General features: G+C 40.9%; 1 protein-coding gene across 1 annotated transcript in view; it reads left to right on the forward strand.

Annotated features, from left to right (window-relative positions):
- Window positions 1–22,502, forward strand: part of LOC139766186 (voltage-dependent T-type calcium channel subunit alpha-1G-like) — a 1,124,919-nt gene that overhangs the window by 136,273 nt on the left and 966,144 nt on the right. The window contains exons 7-8 of the mRNA XM_071694457.1: window positions 13,633–13,725; window positions 14,195–15,550. Coding sequence (XP_071550558.1) covers window positions 13,633–13,725; window positions 14,195–15,550 — 1,449 coding nt within the window. The remainder of the gene's footprint in view (window positions 1–13,632; window positions 13,726–14,194; window positions 15,551–22,502) is intronic.

Here is a 22,502-nt window from a genome sequence, read left to right on the forward strand (position 1 = left end):
TATGGACTCAGTACATGGAAAGTTGACAGGTAATCAGGTTAGTAGGGAACATTGTAGGATAGGTTAACTAAAGGTAACATGCCAGCTGCATGTTGGAAACAAGGAAGGTAGGGAACATGGCATAATAGGGTAGCTAGAGGTCACTCTTTAAGTAGTAAAAGTCACTTTCCAAGTAGTGATAGGGCACAAGGGGGTCAGCTAGGACCGGTTGGGAATGGGGCAGAGCAGGGCAACTTGAGGTCATTTGCAAGGTATAGGCATGGAACTAGGTAAGTAAGGAACAGGGCATGACCGGTCAAATCTATGTCAAGGACCAAGTGCAAATAGAGGGTCTTTCTCTTCCTACTGTTGCAACATACATATTAATAATGATTTAAACACACCACTATGACAAACTTGCAAACTATGTTTAGACAATTGATTCCAAAGGACCTCTGAAATTCCAAAGCAAAATGTGTTTTATGTACACAAATGCTCCAAGGATTATTTCAATATAGGTTGAGCTATCATGCATGGTCATAGAGACACTGAATATGATTGTAGTCCTGGAAACATGATTGAACTTAAAAAATATACATATATTTACTGTACTAACCATACTTAGATACAAACTGTTAAGAAAACATCATGTGCACACAGCAGATGTTACTGCACTAATTTATGTAAAAAAACAACAGAATTAATTTCCAGCTGCATCCCCATGGAGTGTAATTTCTACAGTAGAATATTAAAATGATGCAATACTCTTGTGATATTTTGTGTAATAGGGAATTAGAGGTTGTGGGAGACTTGGTTGTGCCAAATTTTAGTTCATTGGTTTCAGTGCAAATACAGGCTTAGGTACTGTATGCTCTTCATAACACACAAAATAGTGCCCTTAGAATCTCCTTAACCACTAAAAAGAACCATAGAGGAATCACAAACTTATATGATATGTAAATACTTTCAGGCAAGACTAATAATTATTAACATTTTCAGAAATATATAGGATGATTTAGTGGTAGAGTCGGAATTGCCATATAACATACAAACACTCACAGTTGACTACAACTGAGAACATTCAACTTCTAACTGGTGAATGTAAGGATAAATTGCCTTTTTCATATATTTTTATTTCATTCCTTTTACTTTGTCGCTGTCTCCCGCATTAGCGAGGTAGCGCAAGGAAACAGAAGAAAGAATGGCCAAACCCACCCACATACACATGTATATACATACACGTCCATACACGCAAACATACATACCTATACATCTCATGTACTATAAATTCTCTTAGTAGGTTCTTATCAAATGAATGATTTAATGATTATCTACTGATTAAGAAAGATGTTTTAAAAAAACAGGTGAAATTGATGGAAGTTTTCTCCTTGGAAAAATGATTGAACTTAAAAAATATACATATATTTACTCTACTAGCCATGCCTAGATACAAACTGTTAAGAAAACATCATTTGCACACACCTGAAGTTGTTGCACTGATTTATGTTAAAAACAACAGAATTGATTTCAAAATGCATCCCCATGGAGTGTGATTTCTATAGTAAAATATGAAAATGATACAATACTCTTGCAATATTTTGTGTAATAGGGAATGAGAGTTTGTGGGAGACTTGGTTGTACCAAATTTTAGTTCAGTGGTTTTCAGTGCAAATACAGACTTAGGTACTGTATACTCTTCATAACACACAAAATATTGCCCTTAGAATCTCCTTAATCACTAAAAAGAACTATAGACGACTCATAAACTTATATAATATGTAAATACTTTCAGGCAAGACTGATAATTATTAACATTTTCAGAAATATATAGGATAATATAGTGGTAGAGTCGGAATTGCCATATAACATACAAACACTCACAGTTGACTATAACTGAGAACATTCAACTTCTAACTGGTGAATGAAAGGATAAATTGCCTTTTTTTTATATAAATGTACTATAAATTCTCTTAGTAGGTTCTTATCAAATGAATGACTTAATGATTATCTACTTATTAAGAAAGATGTATTAAAAAATTAGGTGAAATTGATGGAAGTCTTCTCCTTAATGTCAGGGATTGGCTTCATTTCAAAACACCCACCATAAAACTGATATAAGGATATGGTAAATTGTTATATATATATTTATGATCCTTTGTCGCTGCCTCCCTCGTTTGCGAGATAGCGCAAGGAAACATATGAAAGACAGGCCCAACCTACCCACATACACATGTATATACATACACGTCCACACACGCACATATACATACCTATACATTTCAACGTATACATTTATTTATTTTTTATATATTTTGCTTTATCGCTGTCTCCCGCATTAGCGAGGTAGCGCAAGGAAACAGACGAAAGAATGGCCCAACCCGCCCACATACACATGTATATACATACATGTCCACACACGCACAATATACATACCTATACATCTCATTGTACACATATATATACACACACAGACATATACATATATACACATGTACATAATTCATACTGTCTGGCTTTATTTGTTCCCATAGCCACCTCGCCACACATGGAATAACAACCCCCTCCCCCCCTCATGTGTGCGAGGTAGCGCTAGGAAAAACACCAAAAGCCTCATTCGTTCACACTCAGTCTCTAGCTGTCATGTAATAATGCACCGAAACCACAGCTCCCTTTCCACATCCAGGCCCCACACACTTTGAATGGTTTACCCCAGACGCTTCACATGTCCTGGTACAATCCATTGACAGCACGTCGACCCTGGTATACCACATCGTTCCAATTCACTCTATTCCTTGCGCGCCTTTCACCCTCCTGCATGTTCAGGCCGCGATCACTCAAAATCTTTTTCACTCCATCTTTCCACCTCCAGTTTGGTCTCCCACTCCTCCTAGTTCCCTCCACCTCTGACACATATATCCTCATAGTCAATCTTTCCCCACTCATTCTCTCCATGTGACCAAACCATTTCAAAACACCCTCTTCTGCTCCCTCAACCACACTCTTTTTATATCCACACATCTCTCTCACCCTTACATTACTTACTCGATCAAACCACCTCACACCACATATTGTCCTCTAACATCTCATTTCCAGCACATCCACCCACCTGCACACAACTCTATCCATAGCCCACGCCTCGCAACCATACAACATTGTTGGAACCACTATTCCTTCAAACATAACCATTTTTGCTTTCCAAGATAATGTTCTCGACTTCCAAACATTCTTCAAGGCTCCCAGAATTTTCGCCCCCTCCCCCACCCTATGATTCACTTCCGCTTCCATGGTTCCATCCGCTGCCAGATCCACTCCCTGATATCTAAAACACTTCACTTCCTCCAGCTTTTCTCCATTCAAACTTACCTCCCAATTGACTTGACCCTCAACCCTACTGTACCTAATAACCTTGCTCTTATTCACATTTACTCTTACTTTCTTCTTTCATACACTTTACCAAACTCAGTCACCAGCTTCTGCAGTTTCTTACATGAATCAGCCACCAGTGCTGTATCATCAGCGAACAACAACTGACTCACTTCCCAAGCTCTCTCATCCACAACAGACTGCATACTTGCCCCTCTTTCCAAAACTCATGCATTCACCTCCCTAACAACCCCATCCATAAACAAATTAAACAACTATGGAGACATCACACACCCCTGCCGCAAACCTACATTCACTGAGAACCAATCACTTTCCTCTCTTCCTACACGTACACATGCCTTACATCCTCGATAAAAACTTTTCACTGCTTGTAACAACTTGCCTCCCACACCATATATTCTTAATACCTTCCACAGAGCATCTTTATCAACTCTATCATATGCCTTCTCCAGATCCATAAATGCTACATACAAATCCATTGGTTTTTCTAAGTATTTCTCGCATACATTCTTCAGAGCAAACACCTGATCCACACATCCTCTACCACTTCTGAAACCACACTGCTCATCCCCAATCTGATGCTCCGTACATGCTTTCACCCTCTCAATCAATACCCTCCCATACAATTTACCAGGAATGTTCAACGAACTTATACCTCTGTAATTTGAACACTCGCCTTTATCCCCTTTGCCTTTGTACAGTGGCACTATGCATGCATTCTGCCAATCTTCAGGCATCTCATCTTGAGTCATACATACATTAAACTTCCTTACCAACCGGTCAACAATACAGTCACCCCCTTTTTTTAGTAAATTCCACTGCAATACCATCCAAAACTGCTGCCTTGCCGGCTTTCATTCTCCGCAAAGCTTTTACTACCTCTTCTATGTTTACCAAATCATTCTCCCTAACCCTCTCACTTTGCACACCACCTCGACCAAAGCACCCTTATATCTGCCACTCTATCTTCTAACACGTTCAACAAACCTTCAAAATACTCACTCCATCTCCTTCTTACATCACCACTTCTTGTTATTACCTCCCCATTAGCCCCCTTCACCGATGTGCCCATTTGTTCTCTTGTCTTTCACACTTTATTTACCTCATCTAACACATTCAACAAACCTTCAAAATACTCACTCCATCTCCTTCTCACATCACCACTTCTTGTTATTACCTCCCCATTAGCCCCCTTCACCGATGTTCCCATTTGTTCTCGTCTTACACACTTTGTTTACCTCCTTCCAAAACATCTTTTTATTCTCCCTAAAATTTAATGATACTCTCTCATCCCAACTCTCATTTGCCCTCTTTTGCACCTCTTGCACCTTTCTCTTGACCTCCTGCCTTTTCTTTTATACATCTCCCAGTCATTTGCTCTGTTTCCTAGCAGAAATTGTCCAAATGAATCTCTCTTCTCTTTCACTAATAATCTTATTTCTTCATCCCACCTCTCACTACCCTCTCTAATCTGCCCTCCTCCCGTGCTTCTCATGCCACAAGCATCTTTTGCGCAAGCCATCACTGCTTCCCTAAATACATCCCATTCCTCCTCCACTCCCATTACGTCCTTTGTTCTCACCTTTTCCCATTCTGTACTCAGTCTCTCCTTGTACTTTCTCACAGAAGTCTCCTTCCTAAGCTCACTTACTCTAACCACTCTCTTCACCCCAACATTCTCTCTTCTTTTCTGAAAACCTCTACAAATCTTCACCTTCACCTCCACAAGATAATGATCAGACATCCCTCCAATTGCACCTCTAAGCACATTAACATCCAAAAGTCTCTCTTTCACGCGCCTTTCAATTAACACGTAATCCAATAACACTCTCTGACCATCTCTCCTACTTTTTTTTTTTTTTTTTTTTTTTTTTTGCTTTGTCACTGTCTCCCGCGTTTGCGAGGTAGCGCAAGGAAACAGACGAAAGAAATGGCCCAACCCACCCCCATACACATGCCTTGATTCAATCCACTGACAGCACGTCAACCCCGGTATACCACATCGCTCCAATTCACTCTATTCTTTGCCCTCCTGTCACCCTCCTGCATGTTCAGGCCCCGATCACACAAAATCTTTTTCACTCCATCTTTCCACCTCCAATTTGGTCTCCCTCTTCTCCTCGTTCCCTCCACCTCCGACACATATATCCTCTTGGTCAATCTTTCCTCACTCATTCTCTCCATGTGACCAAACCATTTCAAAACACCCTCTTCTGCTCTCTCAACCACGCTCTTTTTATTTCCACACATCTCTCTTACCCTTACGTTACTTACTCGATCAAACCACCTCACACCACACATTGTCCTCAAACATCTCATTTCCAGCACATCCATCCTCCTGCGCACAACTCTATCCATAGTCCACGCCTCGCAACCATACAACATTGTTGGAACCACTATTCCTTCAAACATACCCATTTTTGCTTTCCGAGATAATGTTCTCGACTTCCACACATTCTTCAAGGCTCCCAGAATTTTCGCCCCCTCCCCCACCCTATGATCCACTTCCGCTTCCATGGTTCCATCCGCTGCCAGATCCACTCCCAGATATCTAAAACACTTCACTTCCTCCAGTTTTTCTCCATTCAAACTCACCTCCCAATTGAATTGACCCTCAGCCCTACTGTACCTAATAACCTTGCTCTTATTCACATTTACTCTTAACTTTCTTCTTCCACACACTTTACCAAACTCAGTCACCAGCTTCTGCAGTTTCTCACATGAATCAGCCACCAGCGCTGTATCATCAGCGAACAACAACTGACTCACTTCCCAAGCTCTCTCATCCCCAACAGACTTCATACTTGCCCCTCTTTCCAAAACTCTTGCATTCACCTCCCTAATAACCCCATCCATAAACAAATTAAACAACCATGGAGACATCACACACCCCTGCCGCAAACCTACATTCACTGAGAACCAATCACTTTCCTCTCTTCCTACACGTACACATGCCTTACATCCTCGATAAAACCTTTTCACTGCTTCTAACAACTTGCCTCCCACACCATATATTCTTAATACCTTCCACAGAGCATCTCTATCAACTCTATCATATGCCTTCTCCAGATCCATAAATGCTACATACAAATCCATTTGCTTTTCTAAGTATTTCTCACATACATTCTTCAAAGCAAACACCTGATCCACACATCCTCTACCACTTCTGAAACCACACTGCTCTTCCCCAATCTGATGCTCTGTACATGCCTTCACCCTCTCAATCAATACCCTCCCATATAATTTGCCAGGAATACTCAACAAACTTATACTTCTGTAATTTGAGCACTCACTCTTATCCCCTTTGCCTTTGTACAATGGCACGCATTCCGCCAATCCTCAGGCACCTCACCATGAGTCATACATACATTAAATAACCTTACCAACCAGTCAACAATACAGTCACCCCCTTTTTTAATAAATTCCAATGCAATACCATCCAAACCTGCTGCCTTGCCGGCTTTCATCTTCCGCAAAGCTTTTACTACCTCTTCTCTGTTTACCAAATCATTTTCCCTAACCCTCGCACTTTGCACACCACCTCGACCCAAACACCCTATATCTGCCACTCTATCATCAAACACATTCAACAAACCTTCAAAATACTCACTCCATCTCCTTCTCACATCACCACTACTTGTTATCACCTCCCCATTTGCGCCCTTCACTGAAGTTCCCATTTGCTCCCTTGTCTTACGCACTTTATTTACCTCCTTCCAGAACATCTTTTTATTCTCCCTAAAATTTAATGATACTCTCTCACCTCAACTCTCATTTGCCCTTTTTTTCACCTCTTGCACCTTTCTCTTGACCTCCTGTCTCTTTCTTTTATACGTCTCCCACTCAATTTCATTTTTTCCCTGCAAAAATCGTCCAAATGCCTCTCTCTTCTCGTTCACTAATACTCTTACTTCTTCATCCCACCACACACTACCCTTTCTAATCAACCCACCTCCCACTCTTCTCATGCCACAAGCATCTTTTGTGCAATCCATCACTGATTCCCTAAATACATCCCATTCCTCCCCCACTCCCCTTACTTCCATTGTTCTCACCTTTTCCCATTCTGTACTCAGTCTCTCCTGGTACTTCCTCACACAGGTCTCCTTCCCAAGCTCGCTCACTCTCACCACCCTCTTCACCTCAACATTCACTCTTCTTTTCTGAAAATTCATACAAATCTTCACCTTAGCCTCCACAAGATAATGATCAGACATCCCTCCAGTTGCACCTCTCAGCACATTAACATCCAAAAGTCTCTCTTTCGCACGCCTGTCAGTTAACACGTAATCCAATAACGCTCTCTGGCCATCTCTCCTACTTACATAAGTATACTTATGTATATCTCGCTTTTTAAACCAGGTATTCCCAATCATCAGTCCTTTTTCAGCACATAAATCTACAAGCTCTTCACCATTTCCATTTACAACACTGAACACCCCATGTATACCAATTATTCCCTCAACTGCCACATTACTCACCTTTGCATTCAAATCACCCATCACTATAACCTGGTCTCGTGCATCAAAACCACTAACACACTCATTCAGCTGCTCCCAAAACACTTGCCCCTCAAGATCTTTCTTCTCATGCCCAGGTGCATATGCACCAACAATCACCCATCTCTCTCCATCAACTTTCAGTTTTACCCATATTAATCGAGAATTTACTTTCTTACATTCTATCACATACTTCCACAACTCCTGTTTCAGGAGTACTGCTACTCCTTCCCTTGCTCTTGTCCTCTCACTAACCCCTGACTTTACTCCCAAGACATTCCCAAACCACTCTTCCCCTTTACCCTTTAGCTTCGTTTCACTTAGAGCCAAAACATCCAGGTTCCTTTCCTCAAACATACTACCTATCTCTCCTTTTTTCACATCTTGGTTACATCCACACACATTTAGGCACCCCAATCTGAGCCTTCGAGGAGGATGAGCACTCCCCGTGTGACTCCTTCTTCTGTTTCCCATTTTAGAAAGTTAATACAAGGAGGGGAGGATTTCTGGCCCCCCACTCCCGTCCCCTCTAGTCGCTTTCTACGACACGCGTATAGCTCTCTTTTGTATAGCTCTCTTTTTAAACCAGGAATTCCCAATCACCAGTCCTTTTTCAGCACACAAATCTACAAGCTCTTCACCATTTCCATTTACAACACTGAACACCCCATGCACACCAATTATTCCCTCAACTGCCTCATTACTCACCTTTGCATTCAAATCACCCATCACTATAACCCAGTCTCATGCATCAACACTATTAACACACTCACTCAGCTGCTCCTTAAAAACTTGCCTCTCATGATCTTTCTTCTCATGCCCAGGTGCATGTGCACCAATAATCACCCATCTCTCTCCATCCACTTTCAGTTTTACCCTTATGAATTTATTGTTTACTTTCTTACACTCTATTACATACTCCCATCACTCCTGTTTCAGGAGTAGTGTTACTCCTTCCCTCGCTCTTGTCCTCTCACCAACCCCTGACTTTACTCCCAAAACATTCCCAAATCACTCTTCCCCTTTACCCTTGAGCTTCGTTTCACTCAAAGCCAAAGCATCCAGGTTCCTTTCCTCAAACATACTACCTATCTCTCCAATTTGAGCCTTTGAAAAGGATGAGCACTCCCTGCATGACTCCTTCTCCTGTTTGCACTTTTAGAAAGTTAAAATACAAGGAGGGGAGGGTTTCTAGCCCCCCACTCCCGTCCCCTTTAATCGCCTTCTACGACACATGAGGAATGTGTGGTAAGTATTCTTTTCCCCTATCCCTGGGGATAACTTATATATATACTTACACAGACATATACATGTAAATACACATGTACATAATTCATACTTCCTGCCTTTATACATTCCTGTCGCCGCCCCACCACACATGAAATGACAACCCCCTCTCCCTGCACACGCGTGATGTAGCACTAGGAAAAGACAACAAAGGCTACATTCGCTCACACTCTGTCTCTAGCTGTCATGTATAATGTGCCGAAGCCACAGCTCTCTTTCCACATCCAGGCCCCACACAGCTTCCAATGGTTTACCCCAGACGCTTCACATGCCCTGGTTCAATCCATTGACAGCATGTCGACCCCGGTATATCACATTGTTCCAGTTGACTCTATTCCTTGCACGCCTTTCACCCTCCTGCATATTCAGACCCCAATTGCTCAAAATCTTTTTCACTCCATCCCTTCGTCTCTAATTTTGTCTCCCACTTCTCCTCGTTCCCTCCATCTCTGACACATATATCTTTTTTTTCAGTCTTTTCTCACTCATTCTCTCCATGTGACCAAACCATTTCAATACACCCTCTTCTGCTCTATCAACCTCACTCATTTTATTACCACACATCTCTCTTACCCTTTCGTTACTTACTCGATCAAACCACCTCACACCACAAATTGTCCTTAAACATCTCATTTCCAACACATCCATGGTAAATTATATTTTCATAAATTTTTTTTTCTCCACAGTTCTCTTCAGAAGCTTATCTAATGCATTAGTTAACAATCATCCACATCTTTGGAAAGAATGTAAGAGAAAATAGCAGGAGCATGTGGGATACATACCTAGCTCCCACTCACTTTTGTTTGAAATCATTCAATTTTGACGAAAGAATTCAGTAAGTTTTATTTTTGATATGTGTATATTTTTTAACAATCCTCTTCAGAAGGTCCTTACCTAATACTTGGATTAATAATCATCCATATGATTAAAAAAAAATGAGAAAATAAAAAAATGAGAAAATATCTAAGGGAGATGAGGTGTGATAAAACCCCCTAAAGTTTGCCAGAATAAGCTGAAATATTCCAGATTTAATTAGTGTATGCCATCGAGATTTTCTAAGTTGTATTTAGATGAGCTGGTAGAACAATGTTTCATTAAGATGAAAGATTTCTATTAAGTCATAGAAAAATCAGTAATTTCTTTGTAGTACTATCATTGCTATCAGTCTCCCAAACTTTAAAATCTATCTATGTCTGTCTATCTATCTATCTATTTATCTATCTGTCTGTCTGTCTGTCTGTCTGTCTGTCTGTCTGTCTGTCTATCTATCTATCTATCTATCTATCTATCTTTCTATCTAATGCCTGTTCCCTCCTGGATGTGGTCACGGCAAAAGAGTCTCCACTTATCCCTGTCCTTATATGTCTCCCATGCTTTCACTATTCCTTGCATTCTTTCCATATTTCTCTACCCTGTGCTCTTTCACTGTTTCCTTATGTCATGGGTGGTCTTCTTCTTGCACCATCCCCTTTAATCATACTATCATACATTCTCCATATAAACTCCCCATCATGCATTCTATCCACATGACCAAACCAGCGCAAAGTATTACATTTCACCCCTCTCTTCCACTTCACAATGCATTTCCTGTGCATTCCCAGCCATAGCAAGTGTCTCATACAGACCCTCACAACTTTCTTCACTCCATTGAGTCATAACACATGCTCCTCTCAAATAACTCATTTTCACAGCCTGGATTCTTGATCTCTGTGACTCATCCCATGTCCATGTTTTGGCTGCATTGGTCAGGATTGGGAGGACAGTGCTGTTCCTTAATCCTTTCTTCACTTCCAAACTTACACTTCTTCTCTTCATTATTCTACTACAGGTCCCAATGACTCCTCTGCCCTGTACTGCTGTCTACCTTATTTCTTCTTCCGTATCACTAAATATACCCAAGATAGCTCCCAAATACTTAAATGCTCTCACTCTTCTAGTCTTTCTCCTCCCCCCGATCTATAACACATTTAGCATATTTCTTCTCTCACTCCATAGGCTTTACAAAATCTGTACTTTCGCTCTGTATTCGTTCAACCACTATTGCTCTACTTTTACTCACAATTACCTTCAGTTACCTATGGTCACACACATTATAAAACACACTTATAACCTGCAACTCCTCTTCAATCTCAGCATACAACACAGTATCATCCTAAAGAGGCTTGTCACTACTTACCATACTTCACCACCATGCTCTATCTGTACACTCCTCTCTATTTTTGTTTTATCTTTCTTATCACTCCATCCATTTATATGTTAAAAAGTCACAGCGACACAACATAGCCCTACCTCTACTCTCCATTGACTCTCGCACTTGCATTTTCTTCTCTATAGAGGACTTTCACACCATCCAGCACTTGTCCCACTACCCCATATATCTTTTTTTAAAGATGAAATACATCTTAAATACTGAAAGAGTAAAGTGAAACTATTTTCTCTTATGAAATGAAAGACCATCATATAAAGATTATAAAAGAATTAAGAAATGATACAGGCCTTAACTTAGCCAGGATAAAGTATAAAACTTCTAGTGGGAAAGTATTGGTAAGATATCTTACCGGTGCACCCCTACTGTAAGATTTTTATTTTTTCCCTAGGTAAGTTGAGGACTATATCATTTGTTACCGGGTTATTTTATTATTCTTACATGATAGCCTTTAATTTCATTTGAGAAATAGTTTTCTCTAAAGTATTTCAGTATTTAAGATGAATTTCTGTGTTTGGAAGACCATTGTAGTGAAAGCAGTAGGGTGAAATAATTATTTTTCTTTGACTAGCTATGAATATCCTCTTGATATCATCTGAACACAAATTAGGCAATCTGGTTGGCATACAATATGCTATTTTGATACATTTTGGCTTCTTTCATTTCAAAAATTGGGGTAAAATGTATGGTAAATTGTATTTTTCATATATTTTTCCTTCACACTTCAGTAGGTTCTTACCTAATTTATGAATTGATAATCGTGTACATTGAAAATCCTAACTAGCCATCGAAAATTCCAATTAAGCAATCAGTAACACAGTCAGCTTCTTTCTTAAGAAATTGAACTGCAATACTATCCATTCTAGCTGCCTTTGCTGCATCATCTTACATAAGCTTTTCACCACCTCCTCTTTCATCACCAAACCACTTTTCATGACTCTCACTTCCCATACCACCCGAACACCCTACATCTACCACCCTATCACTCTACCTCCTAATCATTTCATCATTACCTGATGACAGTTCCCCCATTGCCCTCTTCAGTGATGTTCCCACTTGTTCTCTTGTTTTTTGCACATCATTAACTTCCTTCTAAATCATTTTATTCTCCCTAAAGTTTACTGATAATCTCTGACCCCAATTTTCATTTGCCCTCTTCTTCAACCCTTACTCCTTCCTCTTGACACCTACTGCTTTTCTTCTTTATATCCATTTTCCAATCATTTGCACTCCTTGTAATTACCACCCAAATGCATTTCTTGTTTCTGTTGCTAACAACTTTACCTTTTCATCCCACCAATCGCTACAATATCTAATCAGCCCACTTCCCACCTTTTGCATGAGATGTGCATCTCTTGCACATACCAGTACTGCTTCCCTAAATACTGGTACTTACTCACCCCAATTCTCATTTGCCCTCTTTTTCAACCCTTGCACCTTCCTCTTGACACTTACTGCTTTTTTTTTTTTTATATACATTTTCCAATCATTTGCACACCTTCCTTGTAATTACTGCCCAAATGCCTCCCTTGTCTGTATTGGTAACAACTTTACTTTGTCATCCCATCACTCACTACCATTTCTGATCAGCGCACTTCCCACCTTTTTCATGCTTCGTTCATCTCTTGCACATACCAGTGCTGGCTTCCTAAATACCTACCATTTCTTATCCAATCCCCTAGCTTCATGTACTCCCACACTTTGCCAGTGCCTCCTAGTATTTCTTCACACAAGTCTATTTTTCAAGCTCACTTACTCTCACCACTCTCTTCTCACTGATAAAGTTTCCTCTTTTCCAGAAACTCTCAAGAAAGTCTGTCATTTGTTTGTGTATGGTTGCCTAAGGACCAATTTCTAAGAGAGAATCCTGGTGTTACACAGGACCATTCTAAAGGCTCCTGCAACCCCAAGGCTGTGCTACTTCCAGTATCAGTCCTGTGGAGGGACATTCATGTGCACTGATTAATGACTGAGATGTGACATCTTCACTTCCATGTAACTGTAATGTGATGGGGCCATGACTCAGTTTTTCGTCTAGGGTTTATGGGGCTCCGCAGACATGGAAGTAGGAAAAAAAAAAATGATCCTGGGAAGAATGATATATATTTCTCAGATATTTGAAGCCTTACTCATTCTAGAATAAAAATATTCTACTGACTCACCTTTGTACAGTCACTTTACATCACCATTATTTTTATAGAGTTATATGGTATGGTAGTGAATGGTATTGTTAGGATTGGTTTAAGCTTTCTAAAGATGATATTAATATCCTCACAGGTAATCAGCCTGGAGGGATGGACAGACATTATGTACTATGTGCAGGATGCTCACTCCTTCTGGGATTGGATATATTTTGTCCTACTCATTGTGGTGAGTATGAATAAAAAGTAAATGTGTTTGTAGAAGGTCATGCATTCAGAGGATTGCCTGTAAGGGTCACTTGCAACTTATGTAAGCAGTAAGAATATTGATTATTTTGACATTTTACTGTAACTGTACACTTCCTCTGTTTTTTATACTTGCATATCTATATCCTTATGCTTTCTTTTGATGTATTTAATTCTGATAGTAACTTGCCCCAAAACCATTATGACAGTTGTATGTCTGTTCATTTATCCCCTTTGTGCTGTTTACTCTTGAACAGTGTCATTACCATAGATATTCATATCTCACAGTTCTGTTATTTTTATTGTTTTGTTGCTTCAAATGTTGAATTATTGAGCTCTTTCACTGCTTTCAGTAATCTTACACTGATTGGCACACAACACCTACGTCCATCAATTTCATAACCAGTATGTATTCAGTAAATGGTTACTTACTTACTCAACTCTCTTTACAGATTGGCTCATTCTTCATGATCAACCTGTGCCTGGTTGTTATTGCCACTCAGTTTTCAGAGACCAAAAAACGTGAAATGGAGAGGATGAAGATGGAGCGTGCTAGGTTTCAGTCAACTAGTACATTAGCATCAGGCTCCACATCAGAGCCAAACTCCTGCTATGCAGAGATTATTAAATATATTGCTCACTTATGGCGACGAGGAAAGCGAAAATTATATTTTCGTTATCGACAGTTCCGCCGAAGAAACCGCTCTGAGCACCCACGGCAGTTGAGCCTCAAGAAGCAGCGTCGCCGTCGGCAGTATGAAGCAGCACAAAGTGCCCTTATCACTCGTGAAAGTGGGCCATCTGGGATGCTGAACACAGTAGTGGCTGTGCTGCCTGCTGTCTCTGGTGGTGTTGGACCTGGTGGAGCCTTCACTGTGATGAATAATATAAGCTCAACAACTCCTCAGCTTTTGTCACCCCCAGAGATGCATGAGGTTCCAGATGAATCTCGAAACAACAGTGCTCCCCGTGCCAGCCCAGAATTTTCTGATATAGATCCTCAGACATCCCCCCGTCGCCCTGTTCTTCTTAAGGTTTCAAGTGGTGCAAGTGGAGATGGCAGTAACGAATTATTACCCCCTTCTCCTGGGGGTCAGGGCATTTGCACCCCACGACATCGCCGACGGAGCTCAGTCATGTTCAGTGATGTAGTTCTTCTCCATGGTCATGCTGGGGAGACTGCCACAAAAAATGTTTGTCACAGTGAGAAGACTACACAGACTGATGATGAACCTATAGATCCAGCATATTTTCGTGAACCACTACCACCATCACCACACAGTTTAGGACCCCCATCTGTAATACCTCCTACTTTGCTTCCACCAACTCTCTTACCTCCCAACAAAACAAAGTCTTCCCTGCGATCTGTCTCACGGACACCTTCATATAATGGTTCTGGTGGGAAAGGTTCCCTCACTTGTGGGGAACTGCTTGCACTGAGTGGTGCTCTTTCAGCTGCACTGCCAACGCACTTGGGCATTGATTCCCGTTCCGTCCATACCCTCTACTCCTCCCTAGCCAAAGGGGTGAAACATTTTTCAGCTCCAACATTATTCTTTTCTGCTGATCAAGGACCTGCTGGCTTCACTGGATATTATTCAGCCTCAGACTCATGCAACTCTGAGTCTGATTGGAGTGATGAAGAGTGGAAGGAGGAGGAAAAGCGACCACCCTCCTTAGTTCACAGATTATGCTCACAGGTGCGAATCTACATCAAGAAACTAGTGGAACACCGATACTTTCAACGTGGCATCCTTGTTGCTATTCTCATCAACACACTTAGCATGGGTGTTGAGTACCATAATCAGGTGAGTTTCAGCATATATATAAGTGCATAAAATGATTATCTAAGCCTGACAGAATTGAGGGACTTAACTGTCCAGGATGCATTTTGCTGTAAAATTCCTTGAAAAATTCTTAGGTTAAGATGGTGGCCTCCATGCCTTCATAGCTATTATTTATTGATTGTAGGCTATCAACACAGTGCAAACAAATTTCTTTTTCTCTTGACTGTAGCTGCCAACTGATGGTTTCATTTCATTAGGATGCTTTGTGCATGATATTTAACCAGATTATCACTGGCCAGATCTTAGTTAAGGTCCTGTTAGGCATGCATAGAGAGGCATTTGTGTACTCACACCCAATTTCTTTTAAGTCTTGTGGCATAGATTGACCTGATTTTCTGTAGTTGAAAGGTAATCTCGCTGTACCTATATAATGTTCTGGTGTAGCATTAACCACTGTTCTGTATAACTTGTGCTGTTTGTTATTTTAGCTTTGCTGTTTTTTGCGGCTAGTTTTATCCTTTTCACATCCAGCTTGAGATGTGTTTATGTCAATTATTGGTGTTTGCTCTGACCAAATTTTAAGAATATTTGACTTGAGCCCTACAACCATGGAGATTTGCAGCTTTATGGTATTCATACTTTAGACATGTGATTGTTTAACCCCTTCACTGTGATATTCAGACACATTTCATATGAATTATTGCTTCTACCGTATGAGCAAGGTACTCTCGGAAATAGTTGACAACAGTGTCAATTACATAAGTGCACTCCCAAGCTGTCATGTGTAATCCAGTGAAACATTTAGATGTATTTGTGTAGGCTGTTTTTACATGTCTGGAACATTTGAATTTACTAAGTGCTTTTCTCTTGCATTTCAAAAAACGAGATTTTTCAATTTGTATGGCTATTTGTAGTTTTTATTATGTATTTTTACAATTAAGTGTTTTTAGAATATCCTCTTCATATTTCATCAGTTTTATCAATTTCAGTTGGATGTAGTGGATATTGATAGCTGGTTAGATTTTTCTTTTATATGAGTTTACTATTTCCTATGTCAGCAAAGTAGCATCGAGAACAGATGAAGGAATGGCCTCATTCACTTACGTCCACTTTCTAGCTGTCATACATTATGCACCAAAACTAGAGCCCCCTATCCACATCCAGGCACCACAGACCTTTCCCTGGTTTCTCTTGAACACTTTATATTCCCTGATTCAGCCCATTGAGAGCATGTCATCCTGGTCAAGCACATTACACTTGCTTGCTTTATCTCTTACATGCCTCACACCCTCCTGCATGTTCTGGCTCTAGTCCTTCAGAGCATTTTTTTTGTCCATCCTTCCACCTCCTCCTTGGTTCCCCTTGTTCCATTCACTTCAGACATGTTTTCCCTCATAGTCATCATCTCACATATCCTCTCCATATATCCACACTATTTCAGCACATCCTTTTAGCTCTCTTATACGTTCTCCTATTTTTACCTATCTCTTACCCTATCATTTCCTGTTCAATCAACTCTTCTCACCATATGTTGTCTTGAAATATTTGATTTCTGAATCATTCACCGTATCCTTTACATTTCTTGTCTAAAGCCCACATCTTTCATCCACATATTACTAACAGGACTATCATGCCAACAAACATACCCATCTTTTCCCAGAAAGACAATGATTTTTCTTCCACACATTCCCATTGAGAGCATGTCATCTCTGTCAAGCACATTACACCTATTTGCTTTATCTCTTACATGCCTCACACTCTCCTGCATGTTCTGGCTCTAATCCTTTGGAGCATCTTTTTGTCCATCCTTCCACCTCCTCCTTGGTTCCCCTTGTTCCCTCCACTTCAGACATGTATTCCCTCATAGTCATCATCTCGCATGACCTCTCCATATATCCAAACTATTTCAAAACACCCTTTTTAACTCTCTTATACATTCTCCTCTTACTACCACACCTTTCTCTTATCCTATCATTTCCTGTTCAATCAACTCCTCCCACACCATATGGTGTCTTGAAATATATAATTTCTTAATCATTCACCGTATCCTTTATACTTTTTGCCTAAGGCCCACATCTCTCATCCACATATTACTAACAGGACTATCATGCCAACAAACATACCCATCTTTTCCTATAAAGACAATGATTTCTCTTTCCACACATTCCTCAAATGTTCCAAAGGCCCCCTTCACCCTCTCTCTGGCTCACTTCAACTCCCAAGGTTCCATTCATTGCCTTATACACTCAGGTACACTCCAAGTTGTCTCCACAAAACTCACATTCCAAGTAACTTGCCTTTTGTCACTACTAAACCTGATAACCTTGCTTTAATTCACACACTCCTAAACTTACACCAACTTCTCCAATTTTTCAAAGCTAAGATAACAAGCTGAATGCCCCAATCAAGACCAACTTATTTATGGCATATGTTTATTTTATTCATTGTTTATTATTTCTGATTGCCATTCCCCACATCGTCGAGGTAGCAGCTGGAAACATGAAGAAAATCCCATCCATTCATACACTTGCACGTACATGCATGCACATACATGCACATATACATATATATATAACGTACATATATAAGTGAGCTTGGGAAGGAGACCTGTGTGGGGAAGTACCAGGAGAGACTGTGTACAGAATGGAAAAAGGTGAGAACAATGGAAGTAAGGGGAGTGGGGGAGGAATGGGATGTATTTAGGGAATCAGTGATGGATTGCGCAAAAGATGCTTGTGGCATGAGAAGAGTGGGAGGTGGGCTGTTTAGAAAGGGTAGTGAGTGGTGGGATGAAGAAGTAAGAGTATTAGTGAAAGAGAAGAGAGAGGCATTTGGACGATTTTTGCAGGGAAAAAATGCAATTGAGTGGGAGAAGTATAAAAGAAAGAGACAGGAGGTCAAGAGAAAGGTGCAAGAGGTGAAAAAAAGGGCAAATGAGAGTTGGGGTGAGAGACTATCAGTAAATTTTAGGGAGAATAAAAAGATGTTCTGGAAGGAGGTAAATAGGGTGCGTAAGACAAGGGAGCAAATGGGAACTTCAGTGAAGGGCGTAAATGGGGAGGTGATAACAAGTAGCGGTGATGTGAGAAGGAGATGGAATGAGTATTTTGAAGGTTTGTTGAATGTGTCTGATGACAGAGTGGCAGATATAGGGTGTTTTGGTCGAGGTGGTGTGCAAAGTGAGAGGGTTAGGGAAAATGATTTGGTAAACAGAGAAGAGGTAGTAAAAGCTTTGCGGAAGATGAAAGCCGGCAAGGCAGCAGGTTTGGATGGTATTGCAGTGGAATTTATTAAAAAAGGGGGTGACTGTATTGTTGACTGGTTGGTAAGGTTATTTAATGTATGTATGACTCATGGTGAGGTGCCTGAGGATTGGCGGAATGCGTGCATAGTGCCATTGTACAAAGGCAAAGGGGATAAGAGTGAGTGCTCAAATTACAGAGGTATAAGTTTGTTGAGTATTCCTGGTAAATTATATGGGAGGGTATTGATTGAGAGGGTGAAGGCATGTACAGAGCATCAGATTGGGGAAGAGCAGTGCGGTTTCAGAAGTGGTAGAGGATGTGTGGATCAGGTGTTTGCTTTGAAGAATGTATGTGAGAAATACTTAGAAAAGCAAATGGATTTGTATGTAGCATTTATGGATCTGGAGAAGGCATATGATAGAGTTGATAGAGATGCTCTGTGGAAGGTATTAAGAATATATGGTGTGGGAGGCAAGTTGTTAGAAGCAGTGAAAAGTTTTTATCGAGGATGTAAGGCATGTGTACGTGTAGGAAGAGAGGAAAGTGATTGGTTCTCAGTGAATGTAGGTTTGCGGCAGGGGTGTGTGATGTCTCCATGGTTGTTTAATTTGTTTATGGATGGGGTTGTTAGGGAGGTAAATGCAAGAGTCCTGGAAAGAGGGGCAAGTATGAAGTCTGTTGGGGATGAGAGAGCTTGGGAAGTGAGTCAGTTGTTGTTCGCTGATGATACAGCACTGGTGGCTGATTCATGTGAGAAACTGCAGAAGCTGGTGACTGAGTTTGGTAAAGTGTGTGGAAGAAGAAAGTTAAGAGTAAATGGGAATAAGAGCAAGGTTATTAGGTACAGTAGGGGTGAGGGTCAAGTCAATTGGGAGGTGAGTTTGAATGGAGAAAAACTGGAGGAAGTGAAGTGTTTTAGATATCTGGGAGTGGATCTGGCAGCGGATGGAACCATGGAAGCGGAAGTGGATCATAGGGTGGGGGAGGGGGCGAAAATTTTGGGAGCCTTGAAAAATGTGTGGAAGTCGAGAACATTATCTCGGAAAGCAAAAATGGGTATGTTTGAAGGAATAGTGGTTCCAACAATGTTGTATGGTTGCGAGGCGTGGGCTATGGATAGAGATGTGCGCAGGAGGATGGATGTGCTGGAAATGAGATGTTTGAGGACAATGTGTGGTGTGAGGTGGTTTGATCGAGTAAGTAACGTAAGGGTAAGAGAGATGTGTGGAAATAAAAAGAGCGTGGTTGAGAGAGCAGAAGAGGGTGTTTTGAAATGGTTTGGGCACATGGAGAGAATGAGTGAGGAAAGATTGACCAAGAGGATATATGTGTCGGAGGTGGAGGGAACGAGGAGAAGAGGGAGACCAAATTGGAGGTGGAAAGATGGAGTGAAAAAGATTTTGTGTGATCGGGGCCTGAACATGCAGGAGGGTGAAAGGAGGGCAAGGAATAGAGTGAATTGGAGCCATGTGGTATACAGGGGTTGACGTGCTGTCAGTGGATTGAATCAAGGCATGTGAAGCGTCTGGGGTAAACCATGGAAAGCTGTGTAGGTATGTATATTTGCGTGTGTGGACGTGTGTATGTACATGTGTATGGGGGGGGGGGGTTGGGCCATTTCTTTCGTCTGTTTCCTTGCGCTACCTCGCAAACGCGGGAGACAGCGACAAAGTATAAAAAAAAAAAAAAAAAAAAAAAAAAAACATATTCATACTTACTTGCCTTAATCCATTCCTGGCACCATCCCGCCCCATAGGAAACAGCATTGCCACCCCCTGCATCAGCGAAGTACTGTCAGGAAAGACAAAGAAAGACACATCCACTCACATACACATGTATAGATATACTTACACACACACACACACACACACACACACACACACACACACACACACGTATAAATATACTGACACACACACACACATATACATATATATAATATATATTCCTATGAGTCCACAGGCAAAATGGAACGTGCAAAATTGTGCTCATCCTCCTCCAAGGCTCAGATTGGGGTGTCTAAATGTGTGTGGATGTAACCAAGATGAGAAAAAAGGAAAGATAGGTAGTACGTTTGAGGAAATGTTTTGGATCTGAGTGAAACAAAGCTCAAGGGTAAAGGGGAAGATTGGTTTGGGAATGTTTTGAGAGTAAAGTCAGGTGTTGGTAAGAGGACGAGAGCAAGGGAATGAGTAGCACTACTCCTGAAACAGGAGTGGTGGGAGTATATGATAGAGTTTAAGAAAGTAAACTATAGATTGATATGGGTAAAACTGAAAGTGGATGGAGAGAGATGGGTGATTATTGGATCCTATGCCCCTGGGCATGAGAAGAAAGATCATGAGAGGCAGGTGTCTTGGGAGCAGCTGAGTGAGTGTGTGAGGAGTTTTGATGCACAAGACCAGGTTAGTGTGATATGTGATTTGAATGCAAAGGTGAGTAATGTGGCAGTTGAGGGAATAATTGGTGTATATAGGGTGTTCAGTTTTGTAAATGGAAATGGTGAAGAGCTTGTAGATGTATGTGCTGAAATAGGACTGATGATTGGGAATACCTGGTTTAAAAAGAGAGATATACATAAGTATACGTATGTAAGTAGAAGAGATGCCCAGAGAGCGTTATTGGATTACATGTTAATTGATAGCTGCATGAAAGAGAGACTTTTGGATGTTAATGTGTTGAGAGGCGAAGGTGAAGATTTGTAGATTCTTTCAGAAATGGAGAGAGAATATTGGGGTGAAGACAGTGGTGAGAGTAAGTGAGCTTGGGAAGGAGACTGGTGTGAGGAAGTACCAGGAGAGACTGAGTGCAGAATGGAAAAAGGGGAGAGCAAAGGATGTAAGAGGAGCGGGGGAGGAATAGGATGTATTTAGGGAAGCAGTGATGGCTTGCGCAAAAGAGAAGCGTGGGAGGTGGGCAGTTTAGAAAGGGTGGTAAGTGGTGGGATGAAGAAATAAGATTATTAGTGAAAGAGAAGAGAGAGACATTTAGACAATTTTTGCAGGGAAGTAGTGCTAATAACTGGGAGATATATAAAAGAAAGAGTCAGGAGGTCAAGAGAAAGGTGCAAGAGGTGAAAAAGAGGGCAAATGAGAGTTAGTATAAGAAAGTATCATTAGATATTTGGGAGAATAAAAAGATGTTTTGGAAGGAGGTAAATAAAGTGCATAAGACAAGAGAACAAATGGGAATGTCGGTGAAGGGGGCTAATGGGGAGGTGATAACAAGTAGTGGTGATGTGAGAAGGAGATGGAGTGAGTATTTTGAAGGTCTGTTGAATGTGCTAGATGATAAAGTGGCAGATATAGGGTGTTTTGGTCGAGGTGGTGTGCGAAGTGAGAGGGTTAGGGAGAATGATTTGGTAAACAGAGAAGAGGTAGTAAAAGATTTGTGGAAGATGAAAGCTGGCAAGGCAGTGGTTATGGATGGTATTGCAGTGGAATTTATTAAAAAAGGGGTTGACTGTGTTGTTGACTTATTGGTAAAGATATTTAATGTATGTATGACTCATGGTGAGGTGCCTGACGATTGGCGGAATGCATGTATAGTGCCATTGTACAAAGGCAAAGGGGATAAGAGTGAGTGCTCAAATTACAGAGGTATAAGTTTGTTGAGTATCCCTGGGAAATTATATGGAAGGGTATTGATTGAAAGGGTGAAAGCATGTACAGAGCATCAGATTTGGGAAGAGCAGTGTGGTTTCAGAAGTGGTAGAGGATATGTTGATC

The sequence above is a fragment of the Panulirus ornatus genome, chromosome 57 (genome assembly GCF_036320965.1).
Source record: "Panulirus ornatus isolate Po-2019 chromosome 57, ASM3632096v1, whole genome shotgun sequence".
In the NCBI taxonomy this organism is placed as follows: Eukaryota; Metazoa; Arthropoda; class Malacostraca; order Decapoda; family Palinuridae; genus Panulirus; species Panulirus ornatus.